The 24,773-nt window shown below is 44.4% G+C and overlaps 4 protein-coding genes across 5 annotated transcripts in view; 1 reads left to right on the top strand and 3 right to left on the bottom strand.

Moving 5' to 3' along the window:
• The window catches only part of GPBP1L1 (GC-rich promoter binding protein 1 like 1), a 32,208-nt gene extending 26,206 nt beyond the window's left edge, over nucleotides 1-6,002 (bottom strand). The window contains exon 1 of the mRNA XM_063407179.1: nucleotides 5,899-6,002. The gene's annotated coding sequence lies outside the window, so the exon portion shown is untranslated. The remainder of the gene's footprint in view (nucleotides 1-5,898) is intronic.
• PRDX1 (peroxiredoxin 1) overlaps nucleotides 1-6,484 on the bottom strand; it is an 80,964-nt gene extending 74,480 nt beyond the window's left edge. Inside the window, exon 1 of the mRNA XM_063407187.1 lies at nucleotides 6,474-6,484. The gene's annotated coding sequence lies outside the window, so the exon portion shown is untranslated. The remainder of the gene's footprint in view (nucleotides 1-6,473) is intronic.
• TMEM69 (transmembrane protein 69) lies at nucleotides 6,474-10,292 on the top strand. 2 transcript variants are annotated; one of them, XM_063407184.1, is made up of 3 exons: nucleotides 6,474-6,735; nucleotides 7,239-7,301; nucleotides 7,883-10,292. In XM_063407184.1, the coding sequence occupies exons 2-3, from the start codon at nucleotides 7,257-7,259 to the stop codon at nucleotides 8,597-8,599; spliced, it is 762 nt and encodes a 253-aa protein (XP_063263254.1). In that variant the 5' UTR covers nucleotides 6,474-6,735; nucleotides 7,239-7,256; the 3' UTR covers nucleotides 8,600-10,292. The 2 variants fall into 2 exon arrangements, with proteins under 2 accessions (XP_063263254.1, XP_063263253.1); XM_063407183.1 differs by having other exon boundaries at nucleotides 6,474-6,740.
• Nucleotides 10,293-10,905: 613 nt separating this feature from the next.
• On the bottom strand, nucleotides 10,906-18,178 carry IPP (intracisternal A particle-promoted polypeptide). The gene is made up of 8 exons (XM_063407182.1): nucleotides 17,624-18,178; nucleotides 17,109-17,540; nucleotides 16,618-16,773; nucleotides 15,718-15,885; nucleotides 14,811-14,948; nucleotides 14,368-14,490; nucleotides 13,500-13,720; nucleotides 10,906-12,660 (listed from the first exon to the last, which is right to left on the bottom strand). Exons 1-8 carry the CDS (start codon nucleotides 17,925-17,927, stop codon nucleotides 12,436-12,438), a joined length of 1,767 nt encoding a protein of 588 aa, XP_063263252.1. The 5' UTR covers nucleotides 17,928-18,178; the 3' UTR covers nucleotides 10,906-12,435.
• Nucleotides 18,179-24,773: the final 6,595 nt, after the last annotated feature.

Raw genomic sequence — 24,773 nt, 5'->3', positions numbered from 1 at the left:
TAATCTGCCACAGCTGGGATAAATCTGCTCTTTGCATGTTCACAGTGTTTTCCTGGAGTTCTCTCTATGATCTAGTCCATGAAACTGAGTTAAAATAAAGCAAAAAGTTATGGACAAAATGTTGTCCAGCTGGTTTGGGCTTTGTCTTTAGGTCTTGAAGAGAATTATTGAGCTGTTTTTCTCCAGGTAATCTGTGCAGGCCAAGACTAAAACACTGTCATTCTTCTATCCTAGAGTCCCACAATAAATTAGGAAATACAAGCAAAACATCTGTGGGGGGGGCAGAAAAAAAAAATCTTCATATATTGCATAGGTAAGCACCTTTTCCAGAGATTTAAAAGAGTTTAGCTTTTCCCTCTTCCATCAGACATCTTTGAAAGTCAACTAAGCAATGCTCCCCCCTTCACCAATTTGTACAGTGATCTTCAGCCTGCAGAGGTCCAAAAATTAATCCTAAAATGTCTCATGAAGTACCAGAAAAATGAGTTTGTTTTCAGCAGACTGGAATTCATTATGCAGCTATACATACCTCCACTGGAATATTTTTTTGGAAACTGTAAATGAAATCAGATTAGCACACCAGCATGCTCCAGTGTATCCCTACAATTTGTTTTGGTTATTTGTATGGTTTGAAAGCCTCTCCCTGCATCTAGTGCTTCACCTGAACGTATCTGCTGCAATTTCAACTCATAATTGCTTGTTTTATTCATGATGGTTGTGGAAACCTGACTAAACTCTCCTTGCAGATACTTTTTAAGAAATATTTTCTTCAGACCAAAACTTCAGTATTTCTTGACTGAAAGGCAACTTTAGCAGGTGGGGTGTTCTTTGTTTTGTTTTGTTTGTCTGGGGAAGTCCCACAGATCACCCTGTATCCCAGCACTGTTTGACAGCAGAAAAAGGATCTACTATCATATTCTATATGATCTACATATCATGATCTACTATCATATATAGCCATGCTTTTTAAAACAAACAAACAAACAACCCACCCTCAACCAGTCAAATTTTACTGGCAAAGATCAAGCTCTCAAGTTCAAAGCATCAATGATGAAAAAAACTGATGTGACCCACCTACCAAGTGTGACAGCTCTTGGCAGGGCAGTGACAGGATGTGAGAGCTGCCTCCCAGTTATATCTGCAGGTAAATTTTTAAAGCTGCTTTATATATCACCTGATTATGTCTGATGAAACATGATGTATAAAACCATTGTAGAGCTAACCATTGCGTTTTTTTCCCCAATTCTTAATTACGGTTTCTCTCTTTCACAAACTTTTTATTTTCTTCACAGATCCTGTTACACAGCCATAACTCTCCCAAGTATCACATTATCCCAAACTGAACAAGACAGTCCCTGCTCAAGACCTACTACTCTTCAGCAGAATGGAGAAACTGCTTCATTGCCTTATTTAAAATGCTTCTATATGTTCCAGTATGACAAGTGCAGTTTCATGACAGTGATGCTGCTGACTCATGATAATTTAGGAACCATTACAGCCCCCAGATACTCCCCCACAGAACTGCTGCCCTGCCAGCTGCTACTTGTCTGTGTATGCAACATACCAAAACACAGTAATTTGAACCCATCTACACCAAAATGGCTGAATCCAAAGCTCTTGTTTTCAGACCATTTATTGAATTTGTTGGGATCACATTATCTGTGTGTTCAGTAAGAACATTATTGCAATACAGGGAAATGAAACCACCAAAAAGTACGTGATGCAGGACAGACTCCCTGATATGAACACTCTTCCCTTGGACATACCCGAGTCTTGGCTTTTTTCTAGAAGTTAAGAGGGAAAATGCTCCTCAACTCTTGAGCATTCTGGAACTTTTCCCACCCCCACAGGCTTTCAGCTCCCTAAATACTACAGGATACATTCCAGAAGACCCAGTCAACCTGAAGACACTGAAGTTATCATTAACCCATTTCTCTACTTTTAACTGGAGTTCAAAGTAGAGGAAAGACAGTTTTCCCAAACTAACAGTCAAGATCATAACATATTCAATATTTTCAGGATGAGAGATCCTTGCTGAGTTTTCTCAAGATTAACATCAAAGGTCTTTTCAGATCATCTCACGTGAGTCCTGATTAATCTCTTGATGATGGATGACGCATTGTAACACAATGGCAAAACACTCCTCTCTGCTGAAATGCTGGAGACCTGTTGTAATCTTAACCATACACCTTCATCAGCAACTTTGTGAATAATACCAATAATTTCTGTGCCCAGACTAATACCATATACCTCCCTGGCAGACTCAGTATTTACAAGTTATTTGTTCATCACAAACTGAAGATGACAAAATTCCAGGAGAGTGTCACTCACTGCCACATACTCTGTATGTTGCAAATACACTATGGGAAGGGGGTCATACAGATAACCACTTCCTAGAGGAGACAACAAAAATAAAACTTAAATTAAAATTTCTAATTTCTTCTTGTTTGGAAAAAAGGGGGATTCTCAAACCCAGGGACATTTAGACAACATTATACACATACTTTCTTATCAAGTGCCACTAACATCACACCACAGAGCTGTGATCCTCCATCTAGTGTGGAGGATAAAACTATGTAAAACACTGAACTGGAAATGATCACAAGATTCAAGAAGAAAACAAATCAACACTGGCATTTTTGCTAGAATGTCTGTAAGTCCTAGAACTTCAGTTGCTCCTGGCAAACTCCCTAATGTACAACAGTCCCTGAGGCACAAGGTCACATGCTGCAAAATATTTCTTTCTGAGCATCACTTATTGCAGAAAACCCCAATTATGTTTGGCTGCACTGGTTCAAAGCATTTTTGTTAAACCAGACCTTGGAAGTGCAACTATTTCAGATTAGTCATATTATAGAACTGCATACACCAATACTTTGCAAAACTCTTTGCCGTTTAATTGTAGAAAGTTCAAAGTAGCATAAAATGTGAAAATTCTTCCCCTGACTTTTGAGACCAACTAGAGAAGGAGCTGCACACTTTAATCAAGAATTTCCAGTCCATTTCCATTAATATGTGCGATCAACTAAGACAAAATGCTTCCCTGCCTGCTTACTGTCCTGCTCACAGCCCTGCCTAACCTAGAACTTTTAGGTCTGCACAGTGTTTGCACATACATGTGTAGGGCAGTGGACACTTAGCCATAATCATTCTCCACCTAAATCCACTCCCAAAATCATAAATTTATCTTCTGACTATACAGTAATTCGTTAAAATTTGGCATATTTTCACAGGAACTTATAACGTTACAGCACACAAGTTAAACAACATCCTGGCTTTCATGAAGTATTCTAAGTAGGACCACGTTTCTGCCAACTTCACTGCTTTTCATCAAATCTGACGAGCAAAGAGAACATGGACTTCAATTCCTCTTGCTGAAACAAAAGCCACACATGATTTATTTGGCACCCTGGTCACTGCGTAAATGACAGTAAAATGTCTACTTACATTGCTGAGTTTGCAGAACCAAAACTAAACCACTCCTGCCTCTACAAACAAATTAACATAAAACTTAGAAATCCCAGACAAACTTCCTGGTACACATACTACCTCATCAGCTGCAAAATCCAGTAAGTATGACCTGGATAAGTTAGAGCAACAGTCACCCCCTGGTTTCTACAGAGCTCTGAGGAAGAGCTGTGTCCATGCAAGCACAACCAGCACTCCACAGGAGAAAGGTGCTTTAAAGTTTCAGCTCTACTGAACAGGGTCAGCCCTTTTCCAACCTCTTCGTACAGACAAACAAACAAAGCACACCCTGGAGTACACTTCACAGCTAAGTCAATTCAGCAGTTACACAACTAACTTCAAACAACTGGTAACACTGGGAAAAAAAAAAAAAAAAAGGTAACTTTAACTCCTGAGCCAATAGTTTTTCTTCACTTTGTAAAGGCAAGAACTGCATTATCTGACACCCCACATTCCTGAAGAAATTCACAGATCTAACCACAGCATTTTTTGGTATTAAAAAAAGGATCCCATAACTCCTGAAATACTGTTTCCATTTAATGAAAACGCTAGTGAATATTATTTTTCCTGTAGTGACTTAACCTCCTAATTTTAAACAGGAATGTCAAGATTCAGTAACACCATGCAGCAGTTACATATGTGAGACAAGGTGACCATACCCTGTAAATATTCTCAATGTAAAGATTTTTTCCTAACATTTGGAAAGTATGCACTTCATTTGATTTGTTGTATTTCACATCTGCATTCTGATCCTCATATTTCTGAGACACTGCAGAAAAAACAGGATTTGCGTTTTTTCAGAACAAATGCCATCTGTTCCCTGCATATTTTCACTTTAGGTCCTCGTATGATATCTGCAATGGAAACTTCTGTGTCATATAAGATTAAGGCTATAAACCAGATGAATATAAAATGCAAAGGGCTGCTGCACTTCCCTACAAATAGTTGTAAAAAAACCCCAACACCATAAGGAAGTATCACCTTAAGCCTTTCTATTTCGAATACAAAACTTTTAGTAAGTTCTTCTTAAAGGGACTTTCCTCCAGAAATGATGTGAAAAAAAAAAAGCTGCTCCTCTTAAATCTCGAAATTTTATTTGTTCCTAGCACTGCTCTGCACCTGTTTCCCTCCTGAGTCAGAAACTGGAAGTTTGAAATACCGGTCTCCAAATGGATAAGCACGGGGAACCTTTCACTGAAATACCAGCCATATTCATTCACGAAGTAACATTTGCATAAGCTTTTTTCATAACCACCTAACATTTTTATAGAAGCAATGTCAACTCTACAGTAAACTCAGCTTTGATGGCACTCCAATTATCTCAGCTGTTATCTCCATTCCCCCTCTTTGCTATTTCCACACTTTGCTCAGGCACTTGCAACGTTTCAGGGTATTATCAACATTACTAACACTTGTGTCACTCACAGCTCGGGGGCGGGGAAAGGCAGGCTGACCTACCTGGTCATGTTAATATAAAAAGATCTTTAAGCAACACTCTTAAACCATTCCATCATTACTTACAAGAATTTAAATAGCTACTGTTCCTCTAAAGCTGTTTAAAAACTCCTAATTGTGCAGACACCCACTGACTGCTCTAAAATCGTTCCAAAACAGCTCGTTACTAAACTGAACTGAATTCAAAGTCTTAAATGGATATTTGAAACGCCAGGCGCGTTCTGATCAAGTCCAGCCCCAGCCCTTGAAGTTAAACCAAGCAAGACCTTAGGCCAAGGGGGCACAGAACACACCGGACACACGGAAATAACTTTCACGCCGGAAAGAGCCGCCTCATGCTCGGGCCAGGCGCTGTTTCCCTACGAGCAGACACCGAGCGGCACCTGACGAGTTTCCCAGCCTCGCTGGCAGCGGGCACAACGAGCCGAGCCCCCGCTGCCCGCAGCACACGTGTCACTGCCGGGCGCCGACCGCCCCTTCCCGCCGGGGGCAGCCGGGAAGCGCGGCCCGGGAGGAGCCCCAGGGAAACGGCCGGGCCGCCCAGTTTCGTTTCCAGCCTACAGCGGGGTCGCCCCTGCCCGGCACCCGGGACTCACCCGCCGCCCCGGCCCGCCCCCCCCGCCCCGCTCACGGACGGCCTCATGACAGGAGCTCAGCTCCGGCAGTGTCAGCGCTACGAACTTCCCGGCTGAACAGGAAACAATAAACCGCAGAGCCCCGGCCCCCACCGCCCACCCCGGCCCGGCCCTGCCCGCGGGGACCTCGCGCTGCCCCCCCACGGAGCCGCCGCGGCCGCGGGACCGAACGCGGGGGGCTGGGGGGGGGGGGGCCGGCCTGGCGGGAGGCCGCTCCCGGGCCGCACCGAGCCCGCGGTGCCGCGGGGGGCGGCGGGGCGGGCCTGGGGGCGGCAGGGGCCGGGTGAAGGCGCGGGGGGCGCGGGGGGCGCGGCGGGGGCGGCGCGGGGGCCGCACTCACCGGGCGGGCCCTGGCGCGGCTCCGGCGGCCCCACAACCATAACAAAGCTCTGCCCAAAATGGCCGCCCAGCCCTGCCCGGCCGGGGGCCGGAGGGGGCGGGGCCGAGCACGCGGAAGGGACACGCCCCCGGCTCCCCTTCCCTGCCCCCGCGCCTCCCGCCCGCCAATCAGAGCCTTGGGCTCGCACCGCCCCCGTCACCGCCTGTCGGAAGCAGCCGCAGACTACGCGTCCCAGAAGCCTGCGCGCCACCTCCGCCGTGCAGGCAGGCGGGCGCCGCGCCGCAGGGCGGATTGGGATTTGTAGTCCGCCTGTGAAAGGCTTGCCCGATGCCGTGATGCCGGAAGACAGAAAGCAGTGCTTTCTGCAGATCGCACTGCTCCTCAGAAGAGGTTCTGTCCCACGGGCAGGAGAGCAGCGTGTTGCTCCTCTGCCAGACCGACCGCAGCAGTCGGGCTGAGAGTGACCGGGGCTACTGCCTCCGGTATCGGCTCGGTGGGCCCTTTCCCGGCCTGGCGGAACACGGTGGTCCGCGCCGGTTCCCGCCCGGACCGGTAGCGCTGAGCACCGGACGGCTTCGGAGCGCTTATGGGGGCACCGGAATCCGGCACAGCGTGCGGGTCCGGGGCGGTGGCGGCACCTGGTGAGTCCTGCCCGGTCTCCGGTGGGCGGAGCGGGCCTGCCTTCCTCTGGAATATACATCTATTCTCCGCTACCTTCGCCCACCGTCAGGGGAGTTTGGCTGCGTGGAGCCGCCTTTCTTTCCCGGCGCAGCAGGACCGGGAACTACGGAGTCAAATCCAAGGCGAGCCGCCCACCTTCTCCTGAGGGGAAGTGAGGTGAGGTGAGTGGCGTACCCCGGCAGGGAGCTTGCCTGGTACAACTTGGAGGGGATAGCTTTTCCACTCCTTTTTTTTAAAATCAAGGATCGCCTTTTCGGCGTGTGAGGAATTGCTGCTTTATAATCTTTGTGCAGCCATTATCCCGTGAAGAGGAGATGATGCATGAACGGAAAACCATCACTTGTTCCCTGATACTCAGTTCTTTAACTAGAAGTTGCTCTTGCAACAGTTAATACAACCTTAGCGTTTCAGTTCATAAAGCTGCTTGAAACTCAGTATTGCAGTGGGCAAGTACTGATTGAGTCCATATATAATCTACCTATCTATCTATCTATCTATCTATCTATCTATCTATCTATCTATCTATCTATCTATCTATCTATCTATCTTTATACACCTGTAAGGCTTTTGTATTTGATACGTGTAGACTGAACCTTGAGCATCAGACCAACTCAGTGATTTATCGGTTCCAGATTATGTTGTGTTTTTTTCTGTTTTAGGGCATTGACAAAACAAGTATGTTTCCTCTCATACAACGATGCTGCTTCAACACACCTTTGAAAGTAAGTTTACTGAAGGCTTTTTTTTTTCTGATTATACTTAAAAGTGAAATAGCAAAAGATAGGACTGCAACTTTGAAAAAAAAAACAGCTTCCAAATTGGAGTTTATTACTCACCTTTTCTGGAATAGTTCGTTGTTTCTACAGCACTTTTAGGTAATGCTATTTCTTTTATAAAACCAAATTTTATTGTCTCAAATTGCTTCTTGATGGAGTAGTGAGGGGACAGTAGCTGGTTTCTGGGGTGACCCTATTTTGGCTCTGTATGAAACTATTTTGTATTTTACTCTGAAAAGGACTGATATATCTTAAAAGTGCCTGGAGAATGCATGTGTGTAGGGAGGGAGAGGTGGGCACTGAGTGAACTTTGCTTGTGCACTCTGGAGAGCTCAGTTGCTCTTCATCAGCTGCATTGGGTACCTCCACCAGTTCAGTTAAAACCACTTGAAATTCAAAAGCAAGGACAGCTGTGCTGTGACCTGACCTGGAAAACCACGTGGTACAATATTCAGTAGGTGGTTTAGGTACCTGCAGATCTGTAAGCCTGCACTGTGCAGTGTTCAGAACAAGTTTTGTGCTTGCAGCTGCAGAAGTTAACTGGTCCCAGTCTGCTGCTCTATGGGAAGAATGAGACAACTTGGTCTTCCTTGGCCTCCTGTCTGCGGAGAGATGCGCATCCTCTGTCAACAGCTCTGAGCCTCAAACCAGCATCAGTTTACACAACCAAGCTCCAGACTTTTCACACCTCTCTCCCTGCCTTCAAGAAGAAAACCCCCGCAGAACCTGAGGCAGAATCTCAAAAAAGCCTGGAATCACTGAAGGATTCTCCCAAGCCAGCGCTGTACTTAAGCCTGGGGGGGCTGATCCCGTTTGTGGCCGTGCCGCTGGCCATGGCCGTGCAGGGCGCTTTCCACCCCGAGCTGGCCTCTGCTCAGGTTGCCTATGGTGCTGTAACAGCGTCGTTCCTGGGGGGAATGAGGTGGGGGTTTGCCCTCCCGGAGAACAGCCCCGCCAAGCCCGACTGGCTGAACCTGGCTAACGGCACCGTTCCTGCCCTGCTCGCCTGCCAAGCCTTGCTGTTCAAGGATGTCACGCAGGGAGCAGTAATGGTCATGCTGGCCTTAGGGATAGCGCTGCATTATGACATTTCCCTTCTTCCTACTTACCCCAGGTGGTTTAAGGTACTGAGGGTAGTGGGAACAATGGTGATGGTATTATCCCTGTTGGCTACTGTAGCACTGAAAGCTTTCTTAGAAGGGGAGCAAAGTGATGACAGAAAAATACGGCAGAGCACAAATTAATAAATCAATAAGGAAAAGCTATTATCTGCAATAAGGTATTTGTATGGAGTTCCAGGAGAAATAAAGACTGATTTGTGCTTAGAACTTGTATGATGGCAGGGATCAAGATGCTTATTCTTGAAGCAAAATGATTTTCCAATTGATTTTGAAGCTACTTCAGGAGGGAAGGATTGTAAATAGCAATCACTTCCAAGGCAAGCATGAGTCTGTCCTTATCTGCAGAACGAAGAATCACTCCTGAATGAGATGTTGCTGCTCTAGGAATTTAGAATGGAGATTAAAAATGACATGGGTATGAATTGCACTGTGCTGAACAATTAAAGCTTCTGGTTTGACTGTGATACGTGATCACATTCTGAGGTGGGGAAACAACACTAACAAGATGAAAGCAGTTCTAGTTTGGTGTTTAAAGAAGTAGCAGAGAATCATGCAAAAGCACATTCTACTCAGTTCCTGTGTTGTGGAACAAGACTCTTATTTCACTCCTCTTTTCAGAGAAGGTGCTCAAAATCACCGAATGGTTTGGGTTGGAAGGGGCCTTAAAGATCATCTCGTTCCAATCCTCTGCTCTATACAGGGACACCTTCCACTAGATCAGGTTGCTCAAAGCTCCATCCAGCCTGGACACTTCCAGGGATGCTGTGTGAGGAAATGCTCAGTGTGGTGTCAGGTAAGAAAGGACAGGTGACGTTTGTTTGCAGTGGCAAGGCAAGGTCAGCACTCACCTGAAATGTGTCATTCAGCTGCGGTGCTGCAGTGGGGAAAAGCTGAAGGGGGAGCTTTGTATCACTGACAAGGTGCCACAGGAGATGGAAGATCAAATTCCTGCTCAGGCTCACTGAAATTATAAAGGCTATTTGGGCCTGTTCTAGGTTTTGTTTGGATTTAGGGCTGCCTGGTAAAGGAAGCTGCATGCAACACAGACATAAAGATCTGCCATACTGCTAAATTAAAGGACTCGTAACTTATGCTATGACACAAGGGCTCAAGTGCTGGCACTAAGGGATCAGGTAATGGGACTGAAAGTACCTTTTGTCTTCTCCCTCCTAAGAATCCATATATTTGGACAGGTACCAATGGACTTGTAGTCTGCAAACCCTCCATGATGAGTCTATTACTGAAACTACTGCAGAAGCAAATGCTCTCTTTACTTAATTCTTCCTAGCACATCATTTAGTGGAAGATACAACCTAAGTCACGTGGATTTTCTTTTTTGTGTCAGCTACCTCAAGAAACCTATGAAACGGGACGCGGGCATATTTTCTGTAAGCTTTTTATCAGTATTTAAGTACATTTTAAGATGCAGGAAGAAAGCTGAAAATGACATCCACACTTGATCTTAGGACCAGATAACCGTCATAGTTCTGATAAAGCACTATTCTTCACTGTTGTACACCAAATAAAGCACATACTGCCCCTTAAAATTTGTTACCTGTTCATTCTGCAAAGAACAGATGTTTAAGAAACCTGCCTATCCTGGAGATGGAATCATCTTGTCTGATGCTGCTGAAACAGCAGCTCTGTACATCGGCCTCTACCTTTAGCAATCCGTTAACATTTGTATGTTAAACAACATATTAAGCATTTATGGATATCAATTGCTCTCTGCTGAACTATGAAAGTACCCTATTAAACAACGTATTTCAGAGCTTTCTGAACCAAAAGGAAATAAAATTGAGTTTTTGAATGAAAATGTTTTTTCTATTTCTTCTTACTTACACATGGCATCTTTTAAGACAGGTCCAGAGAAGAGTCCTGTCTTTGTCTTGATTTGGTAAAAAAGGTGCTGAGGATCAGAGACCATAATCACCCAGCTTCGAAGTTTCATTCAGACATGACAGAATGAGTTACAAAACCTGGAGAAGGTAACTTCAGACTCCCTCAAGCTCCATTAAATCAGGAAGTTTACAGGTAGGGATCAGAAGGAAACCTGATTAGTTCCAAAACTCATAAAATACAGCTAAGGTAGTGTTTCTCAAACGGTTCTAAGAGGGATCCTGAGATATAAAGGAGAAAGACTTAGAAACATTAACTGTAATTTCATCTCACAGAGGGCTGAATAGAGCTGGCAAGACAGTCTGACTCCCAAGGAGTCTGAGGGATTTTACACTGAGAAGAGAAATACATGAGTATTTTATTGCAGAAGTGTGTTACTTCCACCACTCAAACAGTCACAATTTACAACCAGTCTTTCCCTAGTGTTCTACTGGGAAATACAATTTCCAATAAAAAGAAAAAATGACCTATTATATGAAAGTGGCAGAAATATAGCTTACTAAGTTACGAAAGTAACCTATTCCAGCCAGTTCTGAAAATACATTTTATTATGAAAAACAATTTAAACAAGCTTAGACTTGAAAAAAATCAAACCATTAATTCATACACATAAGAAATTATTCGAAGTAAAAGCACACACAAGATTATGGAACAATCAGGGAAACTCCATCATCCAGCATGTTTTAGCTGAACCTTATGTTAGATTTTAGGACCTAGATTAAGGTCTCTGAAACACTCACCTTGGAGGATTTATTAATGTATTAATTTGTTAATTTTACACAGGGGATATTGACCTAAACAACAGAAATGCTCCTTTGTCTACACAGCGCCAGGCTTCCTGTTTTGTGACATTCCAGTTGTGGTTTTGTGTTCCAGAATAACACTGTCTATCAAAAGTCAAGCAGCCTCACTTCAGACTCCCTCCAAATCATCCACAGCTGTGCTGAAAATGCAGCCACAGTGTGCAAAAAGCAACTGCAAATACATTAATTAAATGAATCTAGAAATAACTCCAAACTCTTTGTAGTACTGTTTTACTAAGTGTATCCAAGCTAAAAACAAACTCCTTAAGAGCACACTGGTATCATCACTTTGATGCTAAATGCAGCTAATTCTATCACAAAAAGCTCCATTGGCTCAAATTTGGATGAGGCCAGATACAAGATGTAGTGAAGGTGAAGGGGGGTGCCTGGTAGAACAGCAAGGGTTCAATGCCAAGTCTCAGCATGTGTCACACGGGGTAAAAATCACATTTGATTATGGGGGCAAAAGCCTTTCCCTGTGTTTTTATACTAAGAGCAAGCAGCCCTAAACAGAAAATCTAATGAATAGCATTTGCATTTAAAATTCACCAGAGCTTACACAAAAATGAGCTCTATTGGCATCACTGACTCCACTGAATAGAAAAGCCAGTGCTGAAGGGGAATGGCATTATTAGAACTGTGAGGACAACCTTCCAGAATAGGAAATTCTCATCCACTTACCATTCAAATTTGTGGAGTGGCCAGAAGGTAAAGATCAAATTTGTATTTAATGTCCATCATATCCAGCAACAGAAAAGAGGCTTAAATGCATCGAGGTCTTAAGTAGAGGCACCAAGTCTTTCCTGTCTGTTATCTTCTCTTCCTTGTTTTCTGCCAGAAAAAGAACTAATGCTGTCCAAATCGCCCATCTGATCTTACCTGCAGGTAACTCCTTGCTGTTGACAGTAACCCACTTCCAGATTGCAAGTCTGGCTAAAGTGCCAGCTCAGTAACCTGATTAATGTCTCTAATGAGTTGGAATTATTTCTTCAGATTTTTACAGGGCAAATTCACCATTTCTTTCAGTGAGCTTAATCCAGTTATAAGAGGCATTCCTACTCTTAACAGAATACTTCCTGAGACAGACACTGGATAAGCCAATTTACTTTGAAGGGCTTTTCCTTCTGCTCAGGAAAATCCCTCTGATCTAATTCTCCACTGAAGCTCCTGTGTTAAAAAAGGTTTCTGGCCAATGAAACAGGAAATCTGAGGAGACCTAATTGACTCATTCCTTGAATGAGTTTTCTTCTTCGTGTTTTACAGCACAGCTACGCCTCCTTCGCAGCGGCTGGTGATCATGTTGGCAATTTCAGTCCAGCTGTCCATGTGAGGGTTATAAATTTCAACAGAGTCAGAGGTTACTGGAGCAGCAAAATCAGGACTGGGAGCTCGGCCTCCTGAGGCATAGAGCAGTCCATTCACAGCCACAACACAAACACCAGCTCTTGGGATCTTCATCGATGCAACTTCAACCCACTTCTCCTAACAAAAAGGTGAAAGATCAAGAAATAGCTTTAGGGCAAGCCCCGATTCTGATAAAGTAACTTTTAAAGCTTAAAGACTGAAACATATACAAAGAACACTATGTATACACTTCACAGGCTTGTATGTGGTATGTGTACAGTATCCAGAGGATTATCAAGACAGGAATGACAACACTTTCACGAGGGGTCCAAACTGTGTTAATCTCTAAAGAGCAGATGCCATACTGTCTGCACACAACACCCCCCCCTTTCTTCAGTCACTGCAAGATGCAGTCAGTCTCTAAAATACAGCATGGTACAGTTTGAGGTGGGGGAAACAGGAAAACTAGATTCAATTTGAAAAGCAAAACAGATGGCAGATGGGATTATGTTCTGCTTTTAAGAGTAGCTACTATTCCAAAGAACATCATAAAAACATAAGCAATAACAGTCTGGAAAAATTTATCTTCTTCTAGTCATGCTAAAACACCACTACATTTTGATGCAGAAGACAATCCTTACATTTTGCAATAAAAGGTAAGCCTTACCTTTACAATGAGTTTTTTCTCTCTATTCAGATTATTGAGCTTTCTGTTGCAGAGGGGGAATCTATCCTCTCATCTTAACCCTAAGAAGGATTTACCAAACTACAGTGTATCTGTGCATAGTTAAACCATGACAATTACTCAGGACAGACCCTGAGATCACCAAAGCTTTGTTTCACTGAAGATACCCAGCCAACAGTGAAAAGGAAATGGAATTTCCAGCTTTTTCTTTTTAAAGAAAGGAAGCAGGCTACCTCTACCATCTTACACAAAGCTGATGCAATCTGCATGAAAAGAAGGGACTCTGCCATACCTCTTCAAATGAGTATCTTTCTACACTAGCAAGTGCATCCTGGGATTCATTCCAGCCTCCCACAGCATAGATACAATCGTTGAGAGCAGCTACACCCAGATAGGCTCTCCGGGTGCCCATTGGAGCCAGCTCAGACCAGCGTTTGGAGATGGGGTCGTAGACTTCAACAGAACGCAGCTCTACTCCTTCACTGCTGATACCACCAACGACGTAAATCAAACCTGCAGAAACAGAGTTTCTCCTCTTTCAGGCTTCATAATACAGACAGAAAATTACTGTCACAACACAGGTTTCAGCCTGATGTTAAGATGGTTAAAGAATGACAAAAAAATCCTCCTTTTGCTCAGTAGTAGAATACATAAAGCTTTTTTATGAGCAGTTTGAGGCTTGAGCACTAGAAGCTCTGAGGAAAGCAATAATTAATTAAGTGCAGGGGAAGGAATTCAGAAGGTTGCAACTGCTGACCTGGCGAGGATCAAATACCTAGTAAGCACATTTATTGATCAAGTATTTAGACAAGTCTGTCTTAAAATAACCTGTGGCAAGTCTTTGGATTGTCACAAAGGAAAACATGCAAACCCAAATATGGAAGGTAAATAAAAGCAGTATGATAAAGAACAATCAGCTGCTAAAAGACTAGCTGTATAACCATCATGAGATAAAAGGCAGAAAACAAGAGAGAACTTCATAGTCTTTGCATTCTGCAGAGTTAAAAATAGAGTATTAGAACAACAAACAAGCGAGGCACAAGGATGTGTAACTGACACCTCAGTACAAAACAGAGGTAAGAATTCATGACTGAGACATAAAGCTTCAAAATCCAATGGCTGTTGGAACTATTTAGGGATGTAAACTTAACAATATTCACCTTGAATTTCACAACACCCAAAGCAGTAACGGGGCTTAGCCATGCTTCCCACCACGTCCCAACTATTCTCTTCAGGATCAAATCTTTCAATTGTGTTGCCAATCTCTGCTCCAACCCAGCCTCCTGCAAATAACAGCAAACACAGGAAGAAATTTAATGGTACAAAGTTGTGTATTAGCTGCATTTTTAGACATACAGTGGACTGTTCCAGGACAAATTCTGAAATCAGCATGCAGTCAGTCTACAATGGAAATAAGTTTAAACTAAACAATAACTAATCCACAGAGATTTAGTGTATATGTCAATACTTATGGACACATCTGTTTTTCAAAACCTAAGTTTGCAAATTCGCATCACCAAGGTGTAATATTTCAGATCAAATCAATTTACAAGTTCTATGAATTGGCATCTTTAACTCCACCTAGAAAAAGCCCACAACTTACCCAAAGCATAGATTGCACCATAGCATGTGCACACTCCCAGTGCACAGCGGGGATGGTTCATGGAAGCCACAGTTGTCCACTGCTTAGTAACAGGATCATAACATTCAGTACAGTCAAAAATCATTGAGTTGTCCTCACCTGCATAATAAAAGCAAGAAGAGTCAGGGGAAATGCAATGTTTTGCACAGCAGATCTGGAAACATTCTTCAACTTCTTCCAGGACAGGCAACATTTGAATACAGGATTTATCTTTTGGCCAAATGGCCAACGTAGCAAAAGTTTCATTTATACCCAGAACTGAATCATCACTAGGAACCACTTTAATCAACAGTTTCCTGAAATCTTACTGAAAACATCAGAGAAGTAAACAACCACAGTGCTGCACATTTTACTCCTCAGCACAACTGACTGGGTTTGAGCTCTGTGGTGACAAAAACAGTCTACATATGCATTCTTTTGTGATGGGCTGGTAGAGCTACTCATCACATCCTTGTGCAAACAGACATAATGAGCCTTTCCAGGCAGAGCACAAGCGGTCTGTCCTGTGCTACTGCCTTTTATGCTATGGGCTTCTGCTACACTGTAAGTGAGAAAAGAAACTCCATTACTGGTGGTACACAAAGTCTACAGAACAGCCCACATCTCTGAGTATATCTGAACACATCTATATGGTAACCTGTGAGTGGCTACACCATGAGGGGAGAGCACCTTAGTAAATACTGGCCAGCACAGGATCCCTAATAGGCATTCACAGAGCAGTGACAGTAGAGAATCAAGGAATCCCAATTCGTTATTACATCTAAGAATTGTATTATCCCCAGAACTGCTTAAAAGAATAATTTTGAAACTCTCCATACATGAGTTCTCTAGCATTCATGTAAGAAAGCAAGCTTATTTCAGCTGTTACCTCCAATGGCATAGACCATTCCTCCCACCACAGCCACCCCCAGCCCGCTGCGGGCCTGGTGCAGAGAGGACACTGTGGTCCAGTAGTGGCTGAAGGTGTCAAATCGCTCCACACAGCTGAGGGCTCTGCTGTCACTCCAGCGTCCTCCTTGCAGCCGGGTGTACCCGCCTGAAAAGTAAGTGGAAAGGCCAAGTAAGAGCTTCCTGTTCATCCTCATGCTCCTATATCTAAACCATTAAAATACTACAGTAACAGCCATTTAAGCCACTTTTAGAAGGAACTGGATTTTTCCAAGTAGCTTTGTTTCTCCAGTGCACAAGGAAGAATGGTTGTCTTGAGGGTCATGGAAATTGTGCTGAGCTGATGCCACAACACTACAAATATTAGATTTCATGTTTTCAGTAAAATATAAGGATCAGCCACTGCTCTCTAAGCTGGTGCTACTGCCCACAGGGTGAAACAAACATGTTCCCTTCCAATATAAAGCTGCAGCTTTGTTGAAAACTTGGAATTTCAAGTATCGCATCATATGAACCGAAGTATCCTGCACAGAGAAAACTTCAGCCATCAGGAGAAAACGTGCAGTGAATTTGCAAACATCATTCCAGCAGTGAATCCTGGGTAAATCCTCTGCTGATTTGCAGCTTTCCACCCAAGGCAAATTATTTTTGAACAGCAAATCTGGGCTTTGAATGCCATGTCACAATGACAAGAAATGTGAATGCTTGACTGCTGTGCAATTCTAATCAAAGCAGCTAACATGGTAACTCAGCCACGATGAAACGTTTTGCTATCTTTATATATTTTGATTTTTTAAAAATCCTCGAGTATCTCCCTCAGTACTGCATTCTGAGATACTACTTCATTTGTTTTATAAGGTTCAAACAGCCACATTCTAACCTACTGCATAAAGGTACTTCCTGGCTTTCCTCCGGGGACGACCTTTAGAAGCCTGCAGAAAACTGCTGACCTTGTTCTCCTTGGGAGATTTAGAGACTTCACAATATTCTTTCAACAGAGTTTGCAGGGCCACCCGAAGACTGAAATCTGCAATACCTTCAAGAGTAACAGAAACAGAACAAGAATAAAATGAGCAGAATTTTAAAAAAGCACCGTGAAAAATAACAAACTGTAAGCAATTCAGTTGCAGAAAAATTACTGATTTCTCCTAAAACAGCAGACAAATCAGTGTTGCTTACTTTTATAAGGCATTTTCAAAAGCATGTTTTTAAAGTAAGCTGTGTTTATTTTAAAAAAATAGAACTTGATTGCTATAAATATTTTCACTCATCGTGCTATTAATGTAAAAAATGGTCCATCAAAGCCCAGCAACTCTGAACAACACATGGTTTCCTCACATACATGCATCTGATATTCCTTCTTTCACTCACTTTCTATGTATTTTAACAGCCTTTGTGCTGGTAGCAGAGGGAATCGAACAGGCTCCAGTACTTCTACGACATATTTCTTCCTTTTCCCCACGTCCTTCAGAATCCATTGCATCGCTGCTGTGAAAACCTGGTACTCGTCCTCGATGCTCAGGTCCTCGCTCCGCAGGATCCTCACCAGCTGCTCCTTGGTGAGCGCCAGGAACTCCTCCCCGCCCTGCACCTCCAGGAAGTGCGCGTGGATGTAGCTCTCGGTGAACTCCATCAAGTCGTGACAGGCGATCTGCTCGGAGAACTGGAAGAGGCCGATGCAGTTCAGCGGGTCGATCTGGCCCTTGAGGAACTCGCAGCAGAGCTCCACCACCTCGGTGAGCTGCAGCATGTCCGCGGCGACGATGAGCTCCTGGACGTTGTGCTCCGCGATGCTCACCACCCCTGCGGGCACCAAACCACAGCGGGGCCCCGCTCCAGCCTGCGGCCGCCGGGCACCCGCCCCTCGCCTCCCCGCCAGCCCTCACCTGTGTAGATGAAGTCGAGCAGCGTGTGGAAGGTGTCCGCCTCCACGCCCGCGATCCGCACCACGTCCCGCCCGGACTCCTTCATGCCGCCCGCGAACAGCGCCGCGAAGTAGGGGCTGCTGGCCGCCAGCACCAGGCGGTGCACGGAGAACGCCTCCGGGCCCACCTCCAGCCGCACGTCGCAGAAGCTGTGCCCAGCGCGCAGCCGGTTGATCTGGGCCAGGAGGAGGCGAGCGTGCCGCTCGGAACTGGAGACGGAGCCGGAGCCAGAGCCGCCCTTGCCCGTCCCGGCACTCGCCGCCATCGCTGCTGCGGCACCGGCACCCCCCGGCGCCGGCCTCGCGCCGCGCACGCGCCCCGCTCCCCCCGCCCGGGCGCGTGCGCGGGGGGCGCGCTCCGCGCTGAGGCGGCGCTGCCCGGGCGGGGCGGGCACCGTGAGGGGCCGTGCTGAGGGCGCTGTGTGCGCTTCGTGTCTTCTGAGCGCTCCGTGTGCGCCCAGGGCTCTGTGTGCCGAGCACCCTGCCCTGAAGGTGGCACTGGTTCTGGTACCTCTGTACACTCCTTCGTCTATGCGCCTGCCTGGGCACCTGGCCCCGTGAGGCCCCACAGGAATCACGGAATCCTCAAGTCCTCAAGCACTGCCCCTGTAACCCCTAAACTGCTAAACCACATCACCCAGTGCTAGATCCAGATGCCTCTTAAACACCTCCAGGGGTGATGACTCCACCACTTTCCTGCACAACCTATTCCACTGCCTGACCACCCGAATAGTGAATTTTTTTTCTAAGATCTAATCTGAATCTCACCTATCTTATATTAAGGCCATTTCCTCTGGTCTTCTCACTGCAGGGACAGTAAAAGAGACTGACCCCCACCTCACTGTAACCTCCTTCCAGGGAGTTGTAGAGATCAGTGAGGTTCCCCCTGAGCCTCGTTGAGAGTGAACAGCCCCTGCTGCCCCGGCTGCTCCTCATAAGGCATGTTTTCTAGCCTTGTTGCCTTCCCTGGGCATCCTCCAGCCCCTCAATGTCCATGTTACAGTAAGGAAATGCTGTGCACCCCTACAGACACCTGTGGCCACTCTGGACTCGCTCCCTGCTCTGCGAAGAGCTTGTTTGTGTTTAACACTGGTCCCGCAATAGGTTATTCACTTAGTCACTGCCTTCACAACCTGTGTCCCTCAGTCCTCTGTGCTTGGGAGAAATCTGGCTATCTTGGGGAGAAATTGCAGCTGCCACCAGCCCAGGGGACTGCAGAGATGGGAGGCAGGGACACTGCCTGGGACTGTGGCAGCAGACCAGTGTTGACAGTGGATAAGCATCTCATACTGAGGTAAACACACATGATCACCAGGTCTGGCAGAGCTGACAGTGATTCTGAGAGAAAAGCATCCCTCCTGAGTTTTCCACAACTGTTCCAGGAGCGTGACAGGCAGACGCAGCCCAGCACCCCTTTGTCCATAGTGTCATGCCATGTGTGGGCCTTCCTCTTCATTCCAGCACAGATGTTTCATCGATATCCTGTAGCAGCACCATGTGGGTCACTGGGGTCAGCACTGATCCTGAGGCAGAGTGTGCTTCCATCTCAGTCCATGTGATTCTGAGTCACAGCAAGCCTGAGCACTGATGGGAGCATCACATACTGAGATAAATGCACGCAGTAACTGGGTCCAGCAGAGCTGTCACTAATTCTGACAGAAAAACATCCATCCAGAGTTTTCCATAAGTGTTCCAGGAGCATAACATCCAGCCAGAGCAAAAAGCAATCAGAAGGCCACTTGGAAGGCTTCCATATCTATTTACTGTGAGACTGGGAAAGAAAAACATGTCTGCTCACAGTCACAATGGTCATGGCCCCTCAGGCTTTTCTCATGATTCTGCATTTCATTGCAATAACTTTTAAATATACTTCTGGAAAGAATCTGAGTCATGATACCCTCGGGGGGCTGTTGGTTTCTCTCTTCATCAGCATTACATTCTAATTACATTTCAAGTTGGTCTTCAAAAAATACCCATAGAAAACATAGATCTAGAGAGAAGGTTTCTGCATTTGGATGCATGCTCATATAACTATAAATTTTAAGCTCAGCTAATAAATGCATCGAGGTTTTTCTTTGACGCATCAGTAAAAGAAACCAGACCTCTCTTGTGCTGACATTTTATTCATCGGAAGTGGCCTGTGAGTAAAAGGCTTAGAATTCTCCTAAATGCCAGTGGCTCACTGGCTGGCTGATGTCAGCTGTTAGACTTTTGGCCAGCAGTAGGATTTCACACCATAGCACCAAATTTATGGACACAAAATAGCATTGCTGAGAGAGCTCATTTTGCTCCAAAGGCCTGTGCTGTGTTGATGGTTCTGCCCCAGCAAAGAGTACTTCTTCAGCAGATGTCTTCTGTGGCCACACAGGAGCTGTACAGGATGGAGCTAATGCTCCCATATACTATTGTGAATCTCCCAAAACATGCTGTACACTTTCAGGAATAAGTCTGAAAGTAGCTTTGACAGTGTGAAATTGCACCTTGTAATGAGGAGGCCTTTTGATTAACCAACACTAAGAATGGCAGTCACTGTAGTGAAGGAACTAAAAATGTCTTCAATATTTAATATAATAGACTTAAAAAAATATATTTGCCAATAAGCCATCTGGATGCTGACTGTCATGTAGGAGAGGTGACAGAAAAAGTCATGCCCTGTGCTCCTCAACATCCCACTGCCCACACCTGCACAAAGTGCTGCTGCCACCCTGCCAAAACAATGAGAAGATTCTCACAAAAAACTGTTCAGGTTTTCTCTTGAATAAAACCTGTCCCACAAAGGCCCATGGCTGCTCCGATTTCCTCGGCTAAAAGGTTCTCAGGAAAACCTTTCCCGACGCCTGGGTGATGTTCTGCGGAGCCGAGGGAGGTGTCTGTGCTGCTTTTCCCGAATCCTGCAGGTGCCGCTGTTACTGCAGGGAGATGTATTGGAACATGACTAAAACCGGGACTGCAGGGTGACGTATTGGAACATTAACAAAATCGGGAGGCTGAAAGGTGTTGCCTGTGCGGATGCTGAACCTCTCCTCTCTTACAATATGATTTAAGTTTGTTTGTATTCTCTTTTTTTTTCCCTCCCTGAACTCGATATAGATGGGGAGCTCTTAGTCTTAAAAAACTGATAAAAAACAAATACCCACCCCAAAACATAAAAAGAGTAATAATTGATTTGAATGTCCAGTTTTGCCTGAGTGCTTCTTGTCAAAAGCTGTCCATTACACCTGCAGTTTTGGGGAGAATTTTGACTTAAGACCCCTTACCATACTTGGCTGCTAAAATTCCCTATTGCAGAGGAGATAAGAAAATCAACCCTTGGCTATTTGTAAATACATCAAATCCCATGGGATCTTTTGTGATTGGGAGCCACTTTCCATTGCAACCAGAATGTGCCAGGTCTAATTCCTCCCCCAGTTTAGAGGGTAGGAAATCTTCACTTCGTGTTCCAAACTGCATGTCTGCAATTTGCCCTCTGTGCTAAGATGTGCTATCACCTTTCAATGGTACAAGCAGTTGCCATTTTTGTTACTAATTGCCCACAATAGTTGCTACTTGTATTGTAATGCACTGGATCTGTCAGAGGAGAGGTGTTCTACAGCCTCACCAAAATGGAAAGGAGCTTACTTAGTGTTTTGGTGTGGAGGTCACAAAATCTTCATAGGATACAATCATTTTTGCTCCACTTCCCTAAATTCCACGAAGATTTGAACTCAAACTTCTCCCAGGGAAGCCAAAATTGCAAAAGTGCAGAGCTACCAAGAGTTCACAAGGAGTAAAAGTATCTGTAGTGTACTAAGCTACATCTCTTACACCTCCAAGACACCTTGTTTCTGTTATGGTCTAGGTTTTTCCCAGATGTCCCCTTACACTGGATGCCATTGCATGCCCAAAGCAACGATGCAGATCGGCAGTCTGTGCGTGCACAGCTGGTAGATGTTGTTGAGCAGCCCCTTGAAGGGGTAAGACAAGGCAAGCTGCTGGACTTGACACTGTCAGCCCGGAGGAGAGAAGAGGATCCCTGGCTACTTCCAAGGTATTTCTCAAAGATGGCATTGGTTTACCCCAATATCACCACGATGGTGATAATCACAACTACTTATTGTGCTTCTCTACTAAGCCAAAAGACTCTAATGAGCTACAGACACTATATTCTAATTAGATACCTGCATAAACCTGTTGTCAGCTTAAGCTTTCACGTGATACATAAGCTTCAGTGGATAAAGAAGCTTCCCTTCAGGGTCTGAGTGTTTCCTACTGCAGTGGGTTGTGCTTCACAGGGAGATAACACATTTTCCAGACTCAAGCCAGGCACCAGAACACTCTCTTGACAGGTTTGGGCCAGGCCCAAGAGCTATTACCTTCATTCCTGTGAGGGTTAATGAATCTTGATGAATATGTGTGTAGGGCACAGGTCTGAACTAAAATTGACCCAACACAGAGAGCAAGAGGGGTCACCAAAGAGAGTCTTTCTGCACAGGCACCCCGCAATACAGGGCTTGTGTGAAAACATTTAAGTCCCTTCCCCTCCCCTCTCTTTACAAGCCTTTGTGAATTTTTTTCTCGTTTTTGAATTTTGTAATTAGGTATTTACTATTTTTCACTGCAATGTGGCTTGATGTAAAGGTGGCATTAAAGTAACAGCCTGGTATCAGAGTTGTCAGTCTGGAGAGGTTTAGCACTCCTGAAGTGGGGATTGAGAAACTCTCTCAAGTATTCACATCCCACCAAAGGTGCTGCTGCACAGGCTGTGTTGGCATCCAGTTGAGGGAGGTGTTGCCTCCTCCAGTGACCAGCCATGCCCTGGGGAGCCAGGCAGAAAAACACAGGGAACACCTCTGAGCCACAGGAGCCTTCAGAGGGAATGTGACATTTCCAGTGAGCAATGCACAGATATTGGCTTATCATTTCAGGAGCACTGGTAATATTCCACTACTTTGTGCTCCAGGCTTCACCCTTCACAATAGCATTGGGTGGGAAAGGGATTGGTGTGTGATAAAAAATAATAAAACAAGAAAAAAACCCTTTTTCAGTTCTAAAGTATGCCCTAGCAATGAAAGGATTGTGTCACCTGACCTACTTGTATGGAGAGGTTTGTGTTCTAGGTACACTTACCTAGCAGGAAGTTTGGAGGAATTCCAGCAAAACGGGGAATGTTGTGCAACATGCATGGCTACAGTTCCCCACCACTTAGAAGATTCTTGTGTTTAAGCCATAGATCTGGATCAATTCCAGGCAATTTGGTTTAAAATAAACATCCTGGATGCAGTGTGTCAGATACTAGCACAATATTGTTTAAGTCTTTCTCATTTCTCCCATGGGAGTAATCATTCCATGAAGAAGGAAAGTGATCTAATGAGAGAATTAACTCAAGAGCTTGAACATTGAATTAGTCACAGCTGTCTGAGAGGGGAACCAAGGTGAACTCCACAGAGACATCACTGCATTTCCAAGGAAGGAGGCCAGAAGAATACTAGGATTCAGATAGCAGTTGGTCATCAAAACAGAGGCAGGAGACATATGATTTTAGGAGAGAGACTTTCCTTCCTCATTTTTCTGTGAGATAAATCTCAGTAGAACAGAATCGCTGCAACTTTATCTTGGAGATGTTGAAAGCTGCCAGATTGTTGAGGTCTGATCCCAACTATGTCCTCACACTTATTTAAAGCAGATGATTGATTTCATGGCTTGGGTCTTTTTGTCACTGTAGTCTGGAGCTGACCTGCATCTTCACATTGAATTAGATGTGCTCTCTTAGGTGACTGTATCAAAGGTGTAGGGTATTTTTTTGCCAAAGGGAAAAATGAGTTGTGCTTAAGAATTATCAGTCTTCAGGCATGGGGGAATTCAGTCTTGCTGTTAGTAAAGTTTGGCAATGTTTCAAATTGTAATCCAAATCCTAATGCTTTTTGGACTCTTTACTTAACTCTTCTTGTCTAAATCTCAGTGTTTCCTTGGGTAATAAAGTAGAGCAAGCACAATAGGCATGATCTGTCTGAAGCATGTGGCACTTTTGAAAATAACTCCAAGTTATGCAAACCTTTGGAACAGAAAAAAGGGAAGGAAAATAACCAGAAAATGTGCATAAATTCAGCTAATTTCATTCCTTTTAAATTATATAGTAATTAGATAAATAACAAGAGCATGTTTGTTCTAGAGCATGTTGCACTGGTGTTGACAGAGCTTGTGAGCTGATTTCATTGGGAAGATGGATAGAGTTAAACTCTGCCTGATACCCACCACATTCCACAGCCTGTGTGATGCACTGGGGTCATTCCAGAAGCAGCGCCTCAGTGGAATGTGGGATACGTCACCAACTCTGAGTAACTGTTAGTAGGATGTCTGTAGGTCCTGCATCTGCTTGCTTGGTGAGTCAGGACTTCCAGGGCTCCACATACACTGAAGCCTTAAAAGATTAAACCTTCTTCCACAGTGTAACATTTCAGCTGTAAATGGCACAGGTTGCTACTACACGTCCCAACTTCTTGGCTGCTCTGCTGTTGCTTTGCCATGTATTCTCCTGGATATTTTTTTCCAATGATTAATCTTTCCTCAGTGCAAGCATTTTTCATCTCCTTTTTTAGAATTTCACCTTTGGAGGCTTGGTAGATTCTTTGGCTAGAAAGATCATTTTTTATACTAATCTCATCCTTCAAAGTGCTTGCAAAATCTTGACTTCATTGTTTAGGAAACATAAGGGTTGACTGGATCAGAACAGATCCTTAGGGATTACTAACAGAAGATCTATCTGAGTTTAATGACAACATACTCATAGTAATCTTTTAATATATTTTTAAGCAAGTATTACAGTGATTTCATTTGCATTTTGGTTTTCTCCAGTTGCTTATCAGAATATTGTATCAAATGTTATCAAAACCTAAAAAAGCTAGATCTATTCTATAGCTTTCTCTTTCTCTTTGGGCTGGTTGTTTCTCAGCATGGCAAATTAGCCTGTTTGACATTATTTGTCTTATATAGTGCAATAATTATTTTTGGTATGATTTCATTATCATTTAAGGTCCATGCAAATGCATTGTTTAATAATTTGTTTTGGATGCTCAGGCTTTTTGCACTATTTCATTTCATAGAAGCTTCTAGCATCAGACTCAGTGATCTTAAAG

The sequence above is a fragment of the Prinia subflava genome, chromosome 10, assembly GCF_021018805.1.
Source record: "Prinia subflava isolate CZ2003 ecotype Zambia chromosome 10, Cam_Psub_1.2, whole genome shotgun sequence".
Taxonomy (NCBI): domain Eukaryota; kingdom Metazoa; phylum Chordata; class Aves; order Passeriformes; family Cisticolidae; genus Prinia; species Prinia subflava.
The sequence above is the reverse complement of the archived record's forward strand: the minus strand, read 5'-3'. Positions and strand labels throughout refer to the sequence as shown.

What these genes read in the sequence shown, in the direction of transcription:
- TMEM69 (XM_063407184.1), top strand. Translation starts at nt 7,257, where the DNA reads ATGTTTCCTCTCATACAACGATGCTGCTTCAACACACCTTTGAAA. An exon ending in GCTTCAACACACCTTTGAAA is followed by an intron (nt 7,302 to 7,882) that starts GTAAGTTTACTG and finishes TTGTGCTTGCAG; the next exon opens with CTGCAGAAGTTAACTGGTCC.
- IPP (XM_063407182.1), bottom strand. Translation starts at nt 17,927, where the DNA reads ATGGCGGCGAGTGCCGGGACGGGCAAGGGCGGCTCTGGCTCCGGCTCC. An exon ending in GCTCGACTTCATCTACACAG is followed by an intron (nt 17,541 to 17,623) that starts GTGAGGGCTGGC and finishes TGGTGCCCGCAG; the next exon opens with GGGTGGTGAGCATCGCGGAG. An exon ending in GCTGTTAAAATACATAGAAA is followed by an intron (nt 16,774 to 17,108) that starts GTGAGTGAAAGA and finishes TTACTCTTGAAG; the next exon opens with GTATTGCAGATTTCAGTCTT.